The sequence below is a fragment of the Mustela erminea genome, chromosome 12 (genome assembly GCF_009829155.1).
Source record: "Mustela erminea isolate mMusErm1 chromosome 12, mMusErm1.Pri, whole genome shotgun sequence".
NCBI classification, from domain to species: domain Eukaryota; kingdom Metazoa; phylum Chordata; class Mammalia; order Carnivora; family Mustelidae; genus Mustela; species Mustela erminea.
In genome coordinates this window covers 63,176,604-63,194,388 of record NC_045625.1, presented here as the reverse complement: position 1 = coordinate 63,194,388, position 17,785 = coordinate 63,176,604, and the positions used below count along the sequence as shown (strand labels likewise).

Genomic DNA, 17,785 nt, shown 5'->3' with positions numbered 1-17,785 from the left:
GGGTAGAAGGTAAGGAGCAGAAACGTGGAGGCCACTCAGCCTAGTGAGGGAAGTGGCGGCCAGGACCTGTGAACCAGGGTGGAAAGATACCCGCACACCCACCACCCCCTCGGGGACTTCCAGCAAGGATCTATAGATGCCCGGGGTGGGACCTTGGAAGGACTGGTGCACCTGTACGAGAAGCACTCCTGGAGCCAGAGGATGCCCAGCCAGGGAGGCCATACGAGGCCTATATATGAACTCAAAAATTCTGTGGTAATTTTTCTTGGGGGGGAGGACAGACCGGCTTCCAGCAGGTAAGTCACTGGGGCCCCTGATGTAAGAAAGTTCCAAGAAACACTATTTACTGGGGGCTTGGGATTGACCTGGCCCCACAGGGGCGTCAGCCTGGTCCCTTCCCATCCCAGGCACCTTTCCAGGTTACGTACTGGTAGGCCCAGATCTAGCCTCGGCCTGAAACCTTGAGGCCCTGTGGAGGAAGAGGACACACACTCTTGCCAAGGCTGAGGGACGTGCTTGAAGGAACAGGCCTAAACCGCACCTGGAGAGAATTTCCGCTGGTGAGCACTGTGCTGTCCAGGAGAGAGCCTCTTGGGAGCTCTAGTCCTCACGGATCCCAAGCCAGATTAAAAGCCGGTCTAGAAAGTTTACAGCTCGAGACAGCCAACTATCACTGGAAAAGGGAGGAGATGGACAGAACTGTATTTATGACACCAGAACCTGTCTTACGGGGGTCAATGGGTGTGGCAAGGGCTAGTTTAATACGCCAGCTAGAGGAGAGACTCCCCAGCGCATGCCCTCAACTCTTTGGTTCACTGCAAGGCAAACTGGGCTTGGCCAGAGCAGAACCACCCTGATCAAGGGGTCCCGGGCAGTGATCAAGGCCCTGCTCTGTCCTGTCCTAAGAGCCTGCCAGCCACTGGCCTGCCTGCACTGCTCCTGTGAGGCATCCAGCTTGGTCACAACAGTCCCCTTGCTCTCAGGAATGGAGACAACCTCTCAGTGGCGGCCACACGACGGGATAAGCCAGGGCCAGGCAGGAAGGCAGTTCACTCACGGTCTCAAGGCCCCCCCAGTCTCACAAATCCTCATGAACCTCATTCCTGAGGACTGAGCACCCTGGCACTTTCTCACCAAGTGAAACCTTTCCTCCAGGCCCTTCTTTTGCCCACTGGGGCTTGGGCCAGAGCAGAACAGGGCGACAACATTCACTTCTAAAAGGTCCTAAGAGCAGCCATTCCTGTTTCCATGACACTGCCCAGGGAAGCTGTTCTTGACTGGGGCGGGGGGGGGGGAAGGGGGGGAGCACCGCTTCCTGAAGATGGCTGAAAATGTGCGGGGGTGTCTGGCTTACATAGTGGCTGGGACTATGACTGGCATTTTGTGGGTGGGGATGCCAGACTGACTGCATTCTCCGGAGAGTCCTACGCAAGAAGTGTCCCGCCTATAAAGTCATCTTGTTTTACATGAAGAAACACACCCATGAGAAGAAACCATTGTCTTTCTCCAATTAAAAGAATGCACAAACCATACTACCTCCTCCACTCTTTTCCCACTGAAAGCCTCTCCCTGTTTAAAAATAGGACACAGGGCCAGTGTCAGAATCCCAGGGGCATGGGCCGGTCCCTGGTGATGGCCAGCGGATGTGGGGTCCGGTCCTATCAGGTGAGAGGCCTCCTTACCTGGGCATTTCGGTGTGGATGGAGCACCTGTCATCCAGGAGCATGTCAAAGCCATGCAGACTTGCTAGCAAAGAGATGAGACACAGTTAGACAAGGCCAGGCTGCAGGGGAGGCTCTGCATTCCTATATGGGCTGGGCCAGCACCCCCAGTGAAGAGGCAAGAGGTGTCTGGGGTGGCCCGCAGAAGGGTTTGCCTGGAGTCCATGTGTTCCCCCCTGCTAAAAGAAGTGAGAAAAGTAGTGAGGCTGTGATAGGTACACACTGTGCCAACCACTTGGAAGACAAAAGGCCCCGAATCCCAGTAAAGGGGCAGTTAAAGTTTGGACCCGAAAGAGCGGGGAGTAATGGTGACCGGTGGCCTACAGCACTGAGGCCAGTGTCCTGCTCTTTCCTTAGTGACCTCAGCAGGGCCCTGCCAGCTGCTGCTAAAGGAGGGAATAGAGGGGTCTCTCCACTACCCCAGATCTTTGGGAGAGCCATTTGTTCTTTTTTAAAAAACACAATATATATATGGCTCTTGGTATGTGCCAGGCACTTGTTCTAATTAACAAATACCAACTCATTTAATCCTCATACAACCGAAGCAAAGGTTTGCACCCAGCCTGGGTCCAGAATTTACGCTCTGAACAATTATACCAAGCTGCTTTCTGACAGAATGTACACGAAAGCTTTAAATCACTGCACATTCTCGACTCAGTAGAAATGCCTTTGGTCAGAATTTATTCTAAGGAAATAAGCACCACCACCCAGGAAGAACCCACAGACAACGTGTACAGGGCCCTGCACTAGTGCTGCTGGCAACCCCCGTGGGCAACAATGGGGAGACGGACTGCTGACGTGGGGTGCTGCACGTCATGTTCATGGGGAACTCCACCCCTGACCGCCCGCCTTCCCAAGCCCCAGCACCACACTCAGACATGTGGGGGATGGGAAAGAAACAGTCAACGGGTGGGACGCTCGGTGCTTGGCACTACGACCTGTGATAAGGCACCAAAAATACCAGCTATGGAGCACTCAAAATCAATCAGTCTTTCGTTACCTAAGTATCTAAAGAAAATCACCTTAAATGTATGAAAAAAATTAATTTATTGAAAGCTTTGTGCCAGTACTGTTTTGCTTTGCATAGATTATCTCATTTAATTCTCATCCTGATGAAGACAGGAACTGCTTTTCTTCCCATTTTACTTAACAGAAGGGGTTTAGCAGGTCACCAGTGTTGCCAACAACAGAGAGCAAGAATCTACAGGAATAGGGTCTCCGGGGCTCATCACCACACTGCACGGTCCTGGAAGATGGGACTTGGGGTTTTACCGCGAATCTTATAAAAGCCAAGCCAGCCCCCTTCACAGCACTTCCATACTTTGTGCAGTTTGACCCTTGACTATCACCGGAGCTCTGACTGGTCAGCAGGAGGGCGTGTGACCTAGTGTGGGCCTCAGGGCCAACCGCGGAGGGCAGGCAGATGCTGCGGGCTTTCAACAGAGGACAGAGCCCGCGAATCACACTCCGGGGGTAGCGGTGCCTGGTGGAAGTTTGGATGTGGGGAGAAGGCAAGTCCCTGTGGTTTGTACTTTGAAATCTGTATCCTGGCATGAATCAAAGCTGAGTTCTTTTGGGAACAGGACAGCACTCCTAACAGAACAAGCTCCTCCGTCCCTGACACATCCTGTGCATGATGGTGCGGGCACGAGGTCCTTGGGGTTCGGGCCAGCAAGAGGCCATCAGAGGGGAGGCAGGAAGAGGGCTTTGGGATGGCATCCATGCTTGGACATCAGAATGTGGGCACCTTGGCGCTAGTCCTGCCCCTCGCTTAGCTCTTTAATCTTGACCTCGGCAGGTCACGTAAGGGGAATATAGTCTACAATCCATGAGACTCCAAGGGCCTGATTTTTGTGTCTTATCCTCAGTAATTCCTCCAATCAAACCTTTGCATTCCTTGAGTTAGTGCTGGGTATATCTAGAAGGAATTCATAACAGGAGCCCCTCACTATCTTGTCTTAAGGAAGGGGCATCCCCCAAGATCTTACTGAAGCATTAACCCCTAATGATTCAGAATGTGACCACACTTGGAGACGGGTTTTTAAAGAGGTAATTAGTTAAAATGAGCCCATTAGGATGGACCTTATTGCAATTTGACTGGTATCATAAGAAAAGGAGAGGACAGACAGAAGGACACCAGGAACTGGAGTATACAGAGAAAAGCCCAAGGATGGAAACCTACCAACACCCTGAGCTCGGACTTCCAGCCACAGAACTGGAAGAAAATAAACTGGTTCAGCTGCCCAGTCTTGAGAACTGATACAGAAGGTTATATCCACTTCATACTTCAACCACTCCCTACCGTGATTTCGAATGGCAAGTGAATACAATAAACCAAAAGGCTGTTTGGTTAATACTTTTAATTATATGATTATAATGATACAATTTTCACTATTCAATGTTTTGTATAAAACCAGTTACAATACACAAGATTTTCAAACTTGACAATACGTACCAAACTACATAGATATGCAAAGTTTACAGGCCATTATGAAGCTTTATCTTAAAAATACCTTCAGGAAAATAAACATTCATTCAACCAGCTCTCTTGGCTTTATAAAATATGATTAGAAATATACATTTTAATAAAAAAATCAGGACAATGATTGATCAAATACTGATTAATCAGTTACATTTTAAAACTTTTAATAATCTGTACATGAGTGCAGGTTGGATAAAAGTCTGCAAGTTATTAATATAAAACTGCAGTACTATAATCAGATGAACTTACCTGCTGCTGACAGTTAATTCTACTGGGCAATTAAGGAGGTAATTTCCTACACAGTATAGGTGACTTGTCCAGTCTTTTGGACATATCTGTAGTTTTTCCACTTAGCAACAAGAGGAATACTCAGATTGAGGAGAAATGGAGGAGCAGCAGCTAGCCTGACCAGGACAGTTTTTCGCAGGAGAGAAGTATTAAAGAATTAAAACAGTTTTTTAAAGTCGTTTTTGATGAGCACTGCTTTCCAAAATGCAAGAATTACTTGTAAAAATGTATGAAGAGAAACAGTTAAGCTACTTTTAGCACAAACATCAAAAGAACGCATTGCTCATTTGTCATGAATGGTGGTGACTGAAGCAAAGGAAAGCCTCCAGAAGCTCTTGGCACAATGCCACCCAAAGCGCCTGATGGTCCGCAGGGTGTACCGAACCGGCCATCAGGCTCCAAGGGCAAGCACATTTGCCTCGTGAGAACACTTGGGAATTCCTCTTTAAAAATGTGTGGCCCAAGAAAAGAGGTAGAAATCACCCCCGTGAGAGGGGAGGAGGGAAGAGAAGGAAGTGGGTGGGTGACAGGCTAATGGGGCCAAGTTTAGAACAGAAGAACGCTGGAGATGAGAAGAGCAGCATGCCACCCAGAAGCGGCTACTGGGACAAGGAAGGCTACTTGTTTTAGTGAGGCACAGCTCAGGATCTACCCCTCTTCACAGACAGCTAAGAGAGATTTCTAGTTTTTCTTTAGCATTACAAAAGAGAAGTCTGTCTATACTTTCTAGATACCCGGTTTTGCAGACACCCTTCCTTTGGACTGTCTCTGACTTTGGACAGGAGTCCCCCAAAAGCTTCAAGAACACCTAAAAATATTCATTTCTAATTTTAATCCCAGTAGAAACTATCTCGGTGTCCTTTCAAAGCTATTTAAGGCTTCAAGTTTGAAGAAATCTCTCCATCTGACATGCCCTTCATATTCCATAGCAACAGGGTCTTTCTTATGACAAGGGAGTTAGAATCTCGGAAGATTCTGGGGTGCTGAAGTTTCCGTTAGGGGAAAAAAATAATCCACTCTTATTCATAGCAGAAAGAACTTTCCATCAGTCAGACCCAGACACTTCCTGGATTCTACATACACCCCCAGTAAGTTTACTGGTGTGCTGTGAAGTCGCCCTGAAGCACTATTACAACTCCCCAGTGCGTTCTACGGAATGCTTCTTTATCAAATCACTAGTTTCCCATGACTCATTTTAGTGGGCCTGTTAAACACAAAAAGATTTTTTAGAAAGAGCCACAGTGATAGCAATTCTAGCTGGAAACTTGAGCAGCCAACACAAAAAGGCAATTTGTAAAATAAAAAAGTACTGTGGTGAATGCTGAAGCCCAGATTTTTCACTCTTGGCCAAGACACCAAATGGCTTATTCACTATGAGGGAGACAGCACATGTAACTTTTTCTGATGTAGTAAAAAGCCAAACTGGGGACAGTTGAGATGGAAGTTTGATTTTCATAACTACCTGGATTATTTATGCAGGAGAGATGGCCTTTAAAATTGTCAAGGAAAGAATTGCCCTGAGAATTCAATGTTTTATGCAAGGGCACAGTCTGAATACTTAGTATTATCTCCGAGACAGCAAATAGAATGTTTCTCCTCCCACCCAGAGCTTAGCAAAGAGGGGTCTTCCCATCCAGTAAGGGGGTCTTTGTGTCTCTTCACTTCCAGGGACAGAAAGCCACCTTTTTTTTTTTTCCTGAGATCTAGTCCCCAGTGTTCAAAAGCCAGCATGACCCATCCCCTGACGGGGAAAGGCCACTTGTCTGACCAAGACAGTGGCACCTGCCATCTCCCCTCAAAGCCAGTCAACCTTCTAATTTACTCCAAGAGAGTAAATATCAAAATGGAGCCATGGTCTTCCAGTAACTTTTTGCATTAACAGACTTGAATCTGTTTATTCCAACCACTTCTTACCACTCTAAGTTTTGTTAAAAAGGCAGCTTTTTAAAATGGAATTGCCTGCTCACCTGGTTCATTCATCTTGTAATGTGAAAGCATTTGCCTTCTCTAGCCTTTCCATATTGTATCCCCTGTTTTTCAAACCAGGACAGGCAAAAATTGGTTAACAATAACTAAAGCCATTCACTTTTTATTATGGAGGTAACCAAAGTGACTGCAAAATATTCTTGTATTTTGGGCCCCATTTTTTTGTTTTAACAGCAAATAAATTATTTTTGTGATTGCTTTGTATCACAGATCTGCTGTGTTTCTGTAGGGGGGAGGGGCGAAGGCACTCTGCAAAGAGTTAGTTGTATTCCCTAACCAAAGGCAACAGTGAGTCTCTTATTTACAAACAATGGAAATCCAGATATGAATAACTGTTACTGAAATCAAAGGGTATGTGAATGGCCTTAGGCAGATCACACACACAAAAAAGAAATCCACAATGCTACAAAGAAAGACCCTAATAAAGCAGTACCTTTTTTTTTTTTCTTTTAAGCCACCATTATTTGGGATGGCTGTTTCCAAGGGAAAACACCAACAGTGCTGTTTTGTTTTTGTTTTTGTTTTTTAAATCATGTGTGGAAGGAAATATGATTTTAGTTTGTAGGACTGAGCAACCAAACAGTGGGCAGCCTTGGCATTCTCCAGTTCCTCAACAACACATAGAGGAATGACTTACAACAATCTTCCAACTCTGAAGCCAGTTTCCCCTCCCGAGTCTTCCTAGAGCTACGGCTCACATTCTCTTACCAGTTTAGGTTGCCAAAGTACCACTTTTTATCACAACATCCAACAGTGTTCAAACAGGGTTTTCACAGGTTCTTGTTAATAAAGCACTCTTTGGTGGAAGACAAGCAGTTTGGGTACTTAACAGAGTTACCATTACAACCACGTTACAAATGTTGAACTGAAGATGGTTAAACGAAACGGTATCAAATTACAGAGAGAATCATTTCAGTAACGCCTGTTTTCTCTTTACAAATTTTGACACAGGATGAACAGAAAATAAATACATAAAAAACCTCCATCAGATCCTCACTTCTTCTGAAGGCCAGCAGCTAAAATGATTGCCATCACAGGGACACACGTGCACCACACAAACTGGTCAGCTCTCCTGACAGCAGAGGGCTTTTGATATTTACACCTGAGACTAAATTTACAACAGCTTTTTTGTCATTAAACTCGAGACATTTCAATAAAAGGTGAGCTGGGCCTTCTTCAAGTCACTGCTTGTGCCCAAACTCATGTAGTTATTTAAACTCCAGTGGACATTTTCTTCCTTGAATAAACTTCTTAGGTGGAAAGCAGCTAAGGCTTTTTGCAATTTTGTTTTGTTTCCAAATAAATTGTGCTAAGTCCTGCTGTAGTTTTCTGTTCCTAGAGTCTTCCTTCAGTTCTGGTCACAGGTTTTTACTTAACGCAAGACTGTTTTAGTCCTTGAAATGGAGGGACTACAGGGGGAGAAAAAAAAGGATTTTACCATGAAGGTTTCCAAGTGTCCCGTATGTAGTTACCAAAAGACAAGGAAGGCAACATAATAAAAGTAGTGACATGCTAAAAAGTATACACTTTGTATAATTTTTTTAATGACAAGTATTTTGGAAAAGACAGTACAGTACCAACCATAAAGTAAAGACAAACGGGAGAGAAAGGCAGAGCAGAAAAAGGTTCAGTTCTGCAAAAAAATAAAAAATAAAAATAAAAACAAAGAAAACAGGAAGGGTGGGCAGAAGCAGCAGAGCAATGCGAGTACCATAATGCCATTAAGGGCATTTGTTGCAAAGCATTCCTTTTCCTTCCTTCCCTCTGAGGAACCAGGCTGTGGGAAAGGTGGAAAGAATGAAAAGATAAAGAAGTGTTACTTGATTATTTCCAAAGCCAGAATTCGGTCACAGAAAAAGCTCTGGCCCCTCAAGCAGTTTCCAGTGGAGCTTGGGCCTGCTGCCAGTTGGGCACCGCCCCCCCACCCCACCCCAGGAAAAGCCATCCCGCCTTTGGAAACTGACCTGGACTGTCACCCCACCTCCCTTCTATCCTCCCCAATTTATTCTGTCAACTTTGAACTCAACAGCAACTTTCAGAGAAGAAACTAAGCAATGGGTAGAGTCAGAGAAGCCAGTTCTCATCTGGAGGTGCCCTCACTGGGTGCTGATGGCGCTCTAGGAGAGTAGCTTGTCTGAATCCATCACTTAGTCTCTGGAGACCCCAATGGAACACTGCGTTTCTATAAGGGTCCAGGTCAACTGGTGCACCCAAGTGGAGAAATGTCTGGAATTTCAAAGGGGAATCAGTATCTTAGAAGATCAGAGGAAACCGACATTTTTAAAAAAGGATATTTAGCAACAACATTCTGGTGCTTCTATGTAGATGCACTTTCAGAGATAAAGACTGTAACAGAAAGACAGGAGCCCAGAATTGGTGGAATGGACACTGAGACCTGAGACTGTAAGAGACAAGAAGCAGTGGCAGGCATGATGATGACAAAAGTCACAAATGAGCAGACCTCAAAAGCCCAAGAAGTCCTGAATGTGGTACTCCCAACAGTAGAGCTCCTGGATACACTCACGTTTTTAGAGGCCAAGGAAGGCACCCTGAGCATTTATCTTCCCCCATGATATGGATAATTAGCTGCAAAATACCTCAAAAGCCAGGAACATTAGGTTGGTTTGACAGGTGGAACAGAAAGTGATGATTCCCAATGACATAACTTGGAAAAAAAAAAAAATCACTTGTCCATGACCATTTTCTCAGAAAATGAAGGAAAGAAAAAAAGGACTCCTCCAAGGAAATAGCACATGCTTATAGAAACATGCACTTGATGGTACATATGTTGGGTCAAGACATGAACTGAACTGGATTGTACCCCATGAGGTGACTGCAGGTCCTCAATCAGAGGCACAATGATGGAACTTTCAAGACTCTAAGAGAGCTCCTCCGAAAGAACGAACACTGGAAAGCAGGTCAATTCTCCAATGGATTTAGTAATTCTTAAAAGAGAAACAGCAGAATGATTTATAGCCCTAACAGCAATTGGGAGAGGTGGAAGCCCATTAATTTACTTCTTTCAGTAACTGCACGCTGGGCCACAGCAGAGGCTCAGGAGGCTCAGATGAGGCTTGTGTTCAATGGGTACGAGAGGGAATGAGCATCTGCCAGGAGAGAAACATGGGGGCACTTCTTCCCCACAGCAAAGATTTATGACACCACCTAGTTTTTCAGCCTCCAAATAATCGCTCTTTTAATGTGTTTGTGGAAAAGTTGTCCCAAGTCGTACAGCCTCTCAGTAAACTGTCAAAAATCGAAAGAGCCAAATCAGTGGAAAGTGTGCTTAGGTAAGGTCTTCATCCCGGAAGCCTCTAGGAAGGGAACAGAACATGGGCATGAAAGGTCAAGTTCCAATGGCAGGACAGATAGGACGAGGACGATCATGTGTAAACACCAACCTGCAAAGAGAAGGCTTCCGAGGTGGGGTAACAGCACACAGGTAATGCTGGCGCCTTGGAGGTATTTATTTTATACTGAAAGGTATACTACGTTCATTTCCTTGTATTGCTGTCTAGCAAAGTTTTCAATTCAATACTTTACTCAACAATCTTACAGTGCTTTGTCCTGAATCAGACTATGCACAAATGTGTCAATTCCCTCATTACTTTTCAATGAAAAATAAATACTATTCAGTAGGATAAAAGCTGCAGGCTACAGTTTGGCTATATCAACTCTATTTCCTAGAACCAGGAAATGGAACCTGTACATAATGTATTTGCCTTCATTTCATGAGCTGTAGGTGGCTCACAGTTAAGGTGATGTGAACACAGGTCAAAGACCCAAAAGAGGCCAAGGAGACCTTGCATGAAGGGAGGTGGGAAACATACTCAAAACCCAATTCTCTCTCATTGGTTTATTTCTTCATCCTTCCTAGAATTTCTGAAAGTCCACTCTGAGAATTTACAAGAAGCCTTTTGGCTTTTGGCACTATCCCAAATGCCTGGAAACTGCTTTGGGTCATTTCAAAATTCAGTCAAGTATATTCAGTCTGAACTCTACTTTCAACCCCTCAAAGCATCTGGTGCACGGACCTCAGGCAGATGCTCACTGCAATCAGGAACCACCTCTGCTGAGAAACAAAAGTTTAGATCACTAGACAAGACCTAGATGGAAAAACTGCCGCAGGGCCACACCCCTCAGAGGAACATGGTGTGACTGGGTATGCGTGGTCCCGGTTCCTGGACTCTATTCCTCTGTAGCCTGAAGAGCACAATCCAGAAAAGCAGAAAGTAGAATTAAATGTGCAAGACACATTCAACTGTAATGGAAGCCTGAGTAATTATACCTAAAAAAAAAAAAGTTCATTCAAAACATGTCTAACTTGTCCCGACTACAGGCTTTTTATTTGAATTTTTAATAGTTTAAGTCACCTAAAATGTCAAAGTTAAAATGCTCCCATTTCCTCCTACTTATTGTAAAAAATTTGGAGAAAAAGAAAATGATAAAAAAGTAGAACCCCCTAACTGTCCTACCAGCTAGAAGAACTGTTAATAATACAGCATATTTTCCATTACATTATTTCCATACATGCATAGAAATGTATGTATATATAAATATTTAAATATATGTATAATATAAACTTACATATACATAAATATATGTATACGCATATACATATATTTATAGATGTATACATTTCTATACATAAAGTATATTGTACTTTTACAAAACTAGAGTAATATTTCATAATTTTTATGCATAGCTCTTTTCACTTATTGCTTCATGAGCATTTATCCAGGCCATTAAGTTTTCTTTAAAAACATGACTCTTGATTCACTTGGCATAATTCAACAATCTTCAGCCCATCTCCTCTTCCTCACTGTTATAAATACCATATTGGTATTATGTTATAATGTACCTAAATCTTTGACTTTCTGTCAGCATTTCTCTAATATTCTTTTCAAATGGAATTAAAGAATAAAAAATTTATGAATATTTGATACCTTTCAATGAAAAATTCAAAATCCCCAAATTATGAGTTGGTGTCTTCAACTACTTGAACTAAGGCCCCATCACATTCTTGTGTAAGTAAACATATGTAGTGAAATTATAATGAAAAAATGAGCAGAAGGGGAGACTGGCAGAACTGAACAATTCCTTAAAAAAAAAAACAAAACACACACACACACACGCACGCACGCACACGCACACACGCACAAAGACACAGAGCTCTCCCTGTGGGAGAGCTAGTCCCTAAGGACTAGCAAGTCCCTCAGGATGCAGGCTGCTGAAAACCTGCCCTGGAGACTAACTCAGCCATCCCACAGCCTCAAATATATGAGGGCAGAAAGTTAAAAAAGAAGCAAGGAAAATCGTGAAGGATGCTTTAAAGTCTGGTTCAAACTATCTTCAGGCTGCTTGTGGTCTGTTATAAGAGAGGCACTGGGCCATGAGCACAGGACCACAGGTTGTTGTCAACACCAGGCAAAGATGCACAAACACAAAAAGGGCGCCTGCCTTCCCCTCCTGAGATGACAGTAAGTAGGTTATTTGCTCTTCCTTCAAAAGGGGAGTGCTCCTAGAATATGCTAAAAGTGAAATGTCTGCTTTCAGTTCATGATTAACCACCAAAAACAATAATGAGTAATGGATTTGGTCATGGAACGTGTGCATGTTCTTGTCATAGCCTGTAATAATGAAGGAAAGGAAGATGCTGGGCTCCAGGTGAAAGCATAAACCCCACTGGGTGTGTACTGTGGCCAAGAGACCAGGCCCTAGGTAAAGAAGGATTCCAGACTCACTGGTGTTCTCATATCCCACCATCAAACTTATTTGCAGCTAATTCTCCAACAATTTTGCTGTATCTGATATACAAAAAAATTTCCTCCGAGCCTAACAGAGAGCTATGGAAATACAAAAATGTATTGAGTACAACCCTCTCAATTTTCCCATAATCTGACCCCGAGACCACATTTCCAGTGTTGAGAACCACCTCTGAAAAACAAAACAAAACAAAACAAAAACCCTACATTAGCAATGGCCCAGATTTTCTTAGATGATGAACAAGTCAAACACATTTGATTAATTTCCTGTCACAGGGACTCTGCTTTCTCCTCTCTTTTTCTCTTCATTTCTATCTCCAGAAGGTTAAACTTGAAAATCAATGCTTGGAACTTTTCAGAAGAGTAGGATTCTTTTCTCACCTTTTAAAACTGCTTTTTCTTGAAGCAGATCTGGTGGTTCTTTTAGTAATGCCTGCACTGCCAGAAATGTTAGGTTCAGATGTTTTACAGCTCTGAACACTGGACTGAAGAATTACTCTGAAAACAGTTGGAAAAAAATAAGATTATATTCACTGAAACAATTTTCAAATACTTGACGGAGGAAGGCGTCTTTGCACTTTAGTGCAAATTATTTTATTGAAAATTGAGAGGATTTTCCACAAACACATTTGCCAAAAAAAAATCTAAAACACATTTTCACATCCAAGTCTTTTTTATTTCCCCATGAAGGTTACACAAAGATAACCTGAATTTACTTTGCTTTAAGGAAAAAATCACCTGGCATCTTAAGCAATTCTCACACCAAAGAAATCAATCAGTAGAACAAATCTTTGTGCCCCAAAGTAAAAGTAGATTCTCAGAATTCTAGTCATGAAAACAAGAAATCATTTAAAAGCCCCAAATTCTAAAGAATATGAATATAAAAATCTATAAAATAGTCACTCTTTGGAGGTGAAAGTATGGGCAATATACCCCAAATCAATACTTACTTTATATAACATTTCAATTTTTAAAATATGTTCAAACAAAACTTGAATTTTGTCTAGATTATAACTACTCACTAAATCACTAAGTACCATTCACATGAAAGCAAAATTGTTTGAATTTTGTGAATCTTGATTTAATTAAACTCTAAAATAACTGATGCCTATGGGTGTAGGTTGTCCAGGAGGCAAATTCATGAGTCAGAAGAACACCCTCAGATAAAGCCCACATAAAGTACCTTGCTCAAAAGTAGAGGGTGTTTTGTAATTCCTTATTGAATGGTCACAGGGAAAACAGCAGAAAACATCAAAAGATTTTATGTGCAACCCTTTTCTTCAACAGATAATGACCAAAATGCTGAACTGCATACAGACACATTTATATATACACTTGACTTTTATTTTTCTGTAGGAGAAAACACTGCCAGCTTCCTCCTCTCATGTCCAAACGAAGGTGAGAGTGGATAACCACTTAGGAGGACCCAGCTCATGAAGAGTAAACAGAACCATTACAACTAACTAATATGTCTCCTATGCCTGTCTCCTATGCCTTAGTTACTGCCATGTTAATTAATAACCAAAGCCAGGTCCTCAAAATGCAGCAAAGATCTGTAAATTCTGAGTATTAACCCAAACCAAAGCATATTCAGCATTTAGTAAAATGCTTAACTTCTCATCACTTTAAAAAAAACAAAAAACCAAAAAAACGCGATGGGTGGCAGTGGACCAGAGAGGCAGCCTGGAGGCCAGGGGTTTCCAAGCTATTTGGTGGTGGTGGGGGGGGGGGGGCTGCTCTCTCAGCTGGTTTGCTTTATCCCCATAGTCTTCCTCAAAGCCTATGAAACAGGCCTTCGGTCTCAGAAGGAAACTGATCCTGGGTAAATGAACCAATGGTTGCCTTGGGATTTCTCACAAAGCTTCATCACTCTAACAACACAGAAAATGTATATGCAGACAGTGTGATCAAAGGAGGCAACCAACCACGCTGGTATATGATTTCCACCTCTGAAAACAAGGATTTAAAAAATTTTCTGATCATATCAAATGGGGTGGGGGGGACAGGAGAATATCTAATGGTCTCTACTAACAGGATTTGAATATAGAATTTTTCATAAAGCAAAACAAAACAACCACCAAACTTCTACTGCTATTTCTGAAGCCCAGTCTGGGGGTCTCACACCTGTTCTGTGAGGCTCCTGGGTTTTATCTCCATTTAGCCAAAGAGAGAAAATAAGACTCCTTTTGGCTTATTTGGAAATACCACACCAACTTGTCAAATAATTTGAGGCCACTGACGGCCAAAAGTATAGACAATCCCCACCTTGTAAAATCATTAACATAAAAACAAGAGCCAATATATTACTTGTTTAGGAAATTTAAATCTTGATTTCTTAACTACTACTGAAATATTCACTATTTGAAAAAAGAAATCGCTGCTAAATCAAATTTCAGGCTGGCAGGAAACATCTTTTAGAAAGCATTTCTTTCTCTATAAAATTAATGTAAATAATTCATATGGCTATTTTGAAAATAAAAGCATGACAGAAATCTGGAACGTATTTAATCACACCAGTAGAGATTCAGGTAACTAGTTATTTGCATTAACAACACAGCAGTTACTGTATCTGTAAGTTATGCATCAGTAAACTGGAAAACCCCCCAGCAACTACGCTTAGATTATTACCTTGGTAAACTCCCACCACACCTTGTGCAAACCAGGCCAATCACATGGCTTTGCAGAGCAATATTCTACATAAATATTTTCTCCTTTCCTAGTACCCCTAAATACTTCCCACAAAAGATAACTGTAAGGATTAAACCTGTTTACATCATTGTTACTGCTGAAGGTTTTTGTTTCTGTAAATTCCTTTCCATCTTTTCCTTAATCTGCAGTCCTCCTTTTTATGTCTTGCCCACACAACAGTTCACCTTCTTTTTGGCAACCTCTTTTGAGACCCAGTATTCTCAGACCGAGACTTGCAACTTGAGGCATATAGCAAAGCAAGTAACTGACAAGCCAGTTCTCTTACCTCTCAAACTACAAAATGCTTTGAACATAAATGTTCAGTTCCAAGAAAAGAATCCCTCAGTGAGACTGTGCACTATACTATTTACACTTGGTTATCCACCAACACTAAACAAACTTTCCAAATGATGGGCCTGAGGCCCTACAACTTTCAGGCTCTCCTTTGCCACTGTCTCAGAGAATCTGACGCAGACATCTATAGTGTGGAATAGGCTGTTACCTGGCATGCCTGGAAAATCAGACTATCAGGCCATGATACGTCATCAGCCAATAGAGGTGAATACCAGAAACGATACCCGTAAGTAGTCCCCTCACAAGGTAACTATAAAGATTATACCTGTTTACATCATTGTTACTGCTGAAGGCTTCTGTTTCTGTAAATTCCAATTTAATCAGACAAGCTAAACTGAATACTCTTTGGGTCTACAAATGCATTGGAAAATATCGGTAATAACAATAAAAAAAGATTATATCTTACACAGAATATTGAAAAGAAAAGTGTCTGATAGAGACCATTTTTAAACTTACCTTAGGAAAAGTAATACAACTACAAAGTGCCTAAGTATTATTAGCAACGATTCCACCCGTTTAGAACTCCAGGTATCCGAAATACCTTTCCCACTTAGAACAGTCTGAGAATAAATCTATGTAGTGCATGGTGTTCTTGAGTCAGAATATGCAGATACCTAAGCTTAGTAAGAGGAATAAAAGAAAAAAAAGAAAAACAAAAAGACCTGTATCAGAAATACTGCTTATCTGTCTATGCAATAATAAACTTGGGATTAATAAGATATTTGAGAAAAGGTCATAATAGGAACATGTTAATTTTGAAAAGAATGGCATCTGCTGGATTTTTAAATATTTTCTAGCCATCTGAAGACACTCCAGGAAGCCATGAAGTATAAAGTATGAGAGTTGGCTGCAATGGAATTCCACTTTGGAGGAGATCCTGAAAGGAACTTTCATGCTCCTTTACAACTCCGAAGTCCAAGTTGGAACAAGAGAATGAATTCTTGAAATATGAGCTAAAGGAAGAGTTTCAGAGAAAAAAGAATGCAGTGTAGACATAAGAGGGTAGTGGTGAACCACACTCTCACAGGACACCCTCCTTCCTATGCTCTTGGTGGCAACTGCACGGTGTTCCCCTGGGGAAGCTTCCTGCCACACTCTACTGCAGAACAAAAAGTCTGTTCACTGTTAAGATATTCATTTCAGGGTGAAAGATAACAAGAGAATACAAAATCTGCTATAATCACCTAATAAGGGTGTTTTGATTACTTCTGGGAAAGGAAAATGGAAGAAAGTGAGTACAGGGGCAGTCATGCAGAAGCACGAGGCTGAACAAGGGACTCCAGTCTTCTCTGCTGTCCTATTTCCATTTAACATGATTTTTGGAAACTGTACTAACTGTATTCCCTACAGGGAAGGATGTGAAATGAAGCCAAGGAGAAGATTCTGCTTACTCAAGGCAGAAGACTTAGCAGGGAAGCAGCTGCGGCTGAAAGCACTGCAACCAACGGCGGAGTCGGAGGGGAAACACCACACAACGCTCACTAGCTGCAAAGGCAAATCTCTACAACAGCATGAAATCAGTGGGCAAATTCTTTTTGCTAGATTGAAAAGGATATGCTGAAGACATTTACTCTGGAAATTAGAGGAAATTGACTGAAAGAAAAACACCCCAATTATCCCAGACTCACTAACTATTTTTGATAGGAAAAAGAAACTATTTTGGTGACTTTATAAATTGCTATTTCAAAAAATGCGTTAAGAGTAAGCACAACGTAAAAACAAAATTTGTTTCTTAGTATCCCTACAGGAAAGGATCAGGGAAGGCCTCCCCTCCCCACCATCCCATTAATTAGGAAGTTTCAGAAAAAGAACCTTTGAAAAGAGGCAAACCAACAAAGCTAGGAGAGGTGACAGTGAGAAAAACGTGCACCATGAGAAACACACTGGTCACCAGAGGTGACTGTATAGAGAAATGGAATGGGACACTTACACAGCAGCTATCTGTCAAAGGGTCCCGACGGCTACTGTGTTCTGAAACCATCAAGACAGAATAGCAGGATGGGAAGAATGTAGTCACAAACAATCCACCAGATGACAACACTACACAGTGCAGAGGTCAGCACAGCTAGGGAACATCTGGAAAGGGGTGAAGGGGAAAGAACAGATGTTCAAATTGGGAAGCCAAAATAAATAAAATAATAAATAAATAAAGCCATGTGTGAATTTTAGACACCCTGTGATAGATACAAAGGGGTGGGAAACGAGGATGGAGTTTTGCTATTTTATGTTGGGGAGAAAATGCTACCTTCAGTTTTAAATTGATTTCGTATTTGGCAACAAAAGATTAGATCCAATCTCTAGCTGGATAACTGGCCCTTGTTAATTTAATTGTATGATACAGAAATCAGAGTTGTACTTACAGGATTGAAATTCTTCGAAAAGCACAAGATATGCACACAGAAAACTAAATCAAACCAGAGGATAAGGAGGGAAAACCAGCCGAACAACACGCAGCCCTGGACTGATCATTAACAGTGATTCAAAGGAGGCACAATTATAAA

General features: G+C 42.2%; 1 protein-coding gene across 4 annotated transcripts in view; it reads right to left on the bottom strand.

Annotated features, from left to right (window-relative positions):
• Positions 1–4,064: 4,064 nt before the first annotated feature.
• CDC14B (cell division cycle 14B) overlaps positions 4,065–17,785 on the bottom strand; it is a 97,667-nt gene continuing 83,946 nt past the window's right edge. For 3 of the 4 annotated variants that reach the window (XM_032308258.1, XM_032308259.1, XM_032308260.1), the window contains 2 exons: positions 12,624–12,740; positions 4,065–8,254 (listed from right to left, as the gene is read on the bottom strand). In XM_032308258.1, the coding sequence (XP_032164149.1) occupies positions 7,990–8,254; positions 12,624–12,740 (382 nt within the window). In that variant the 3' untranslated portion in view covers positions 4,065–7,989. Of the gene's footprint in view, positions 8,255–12,623; positions 12,741–17,214; positions 17,361–17,785 lie in introns of all 4 variants that reach the window. The other variant, XM_032308261.1, reaches the window with a different exon arrangement.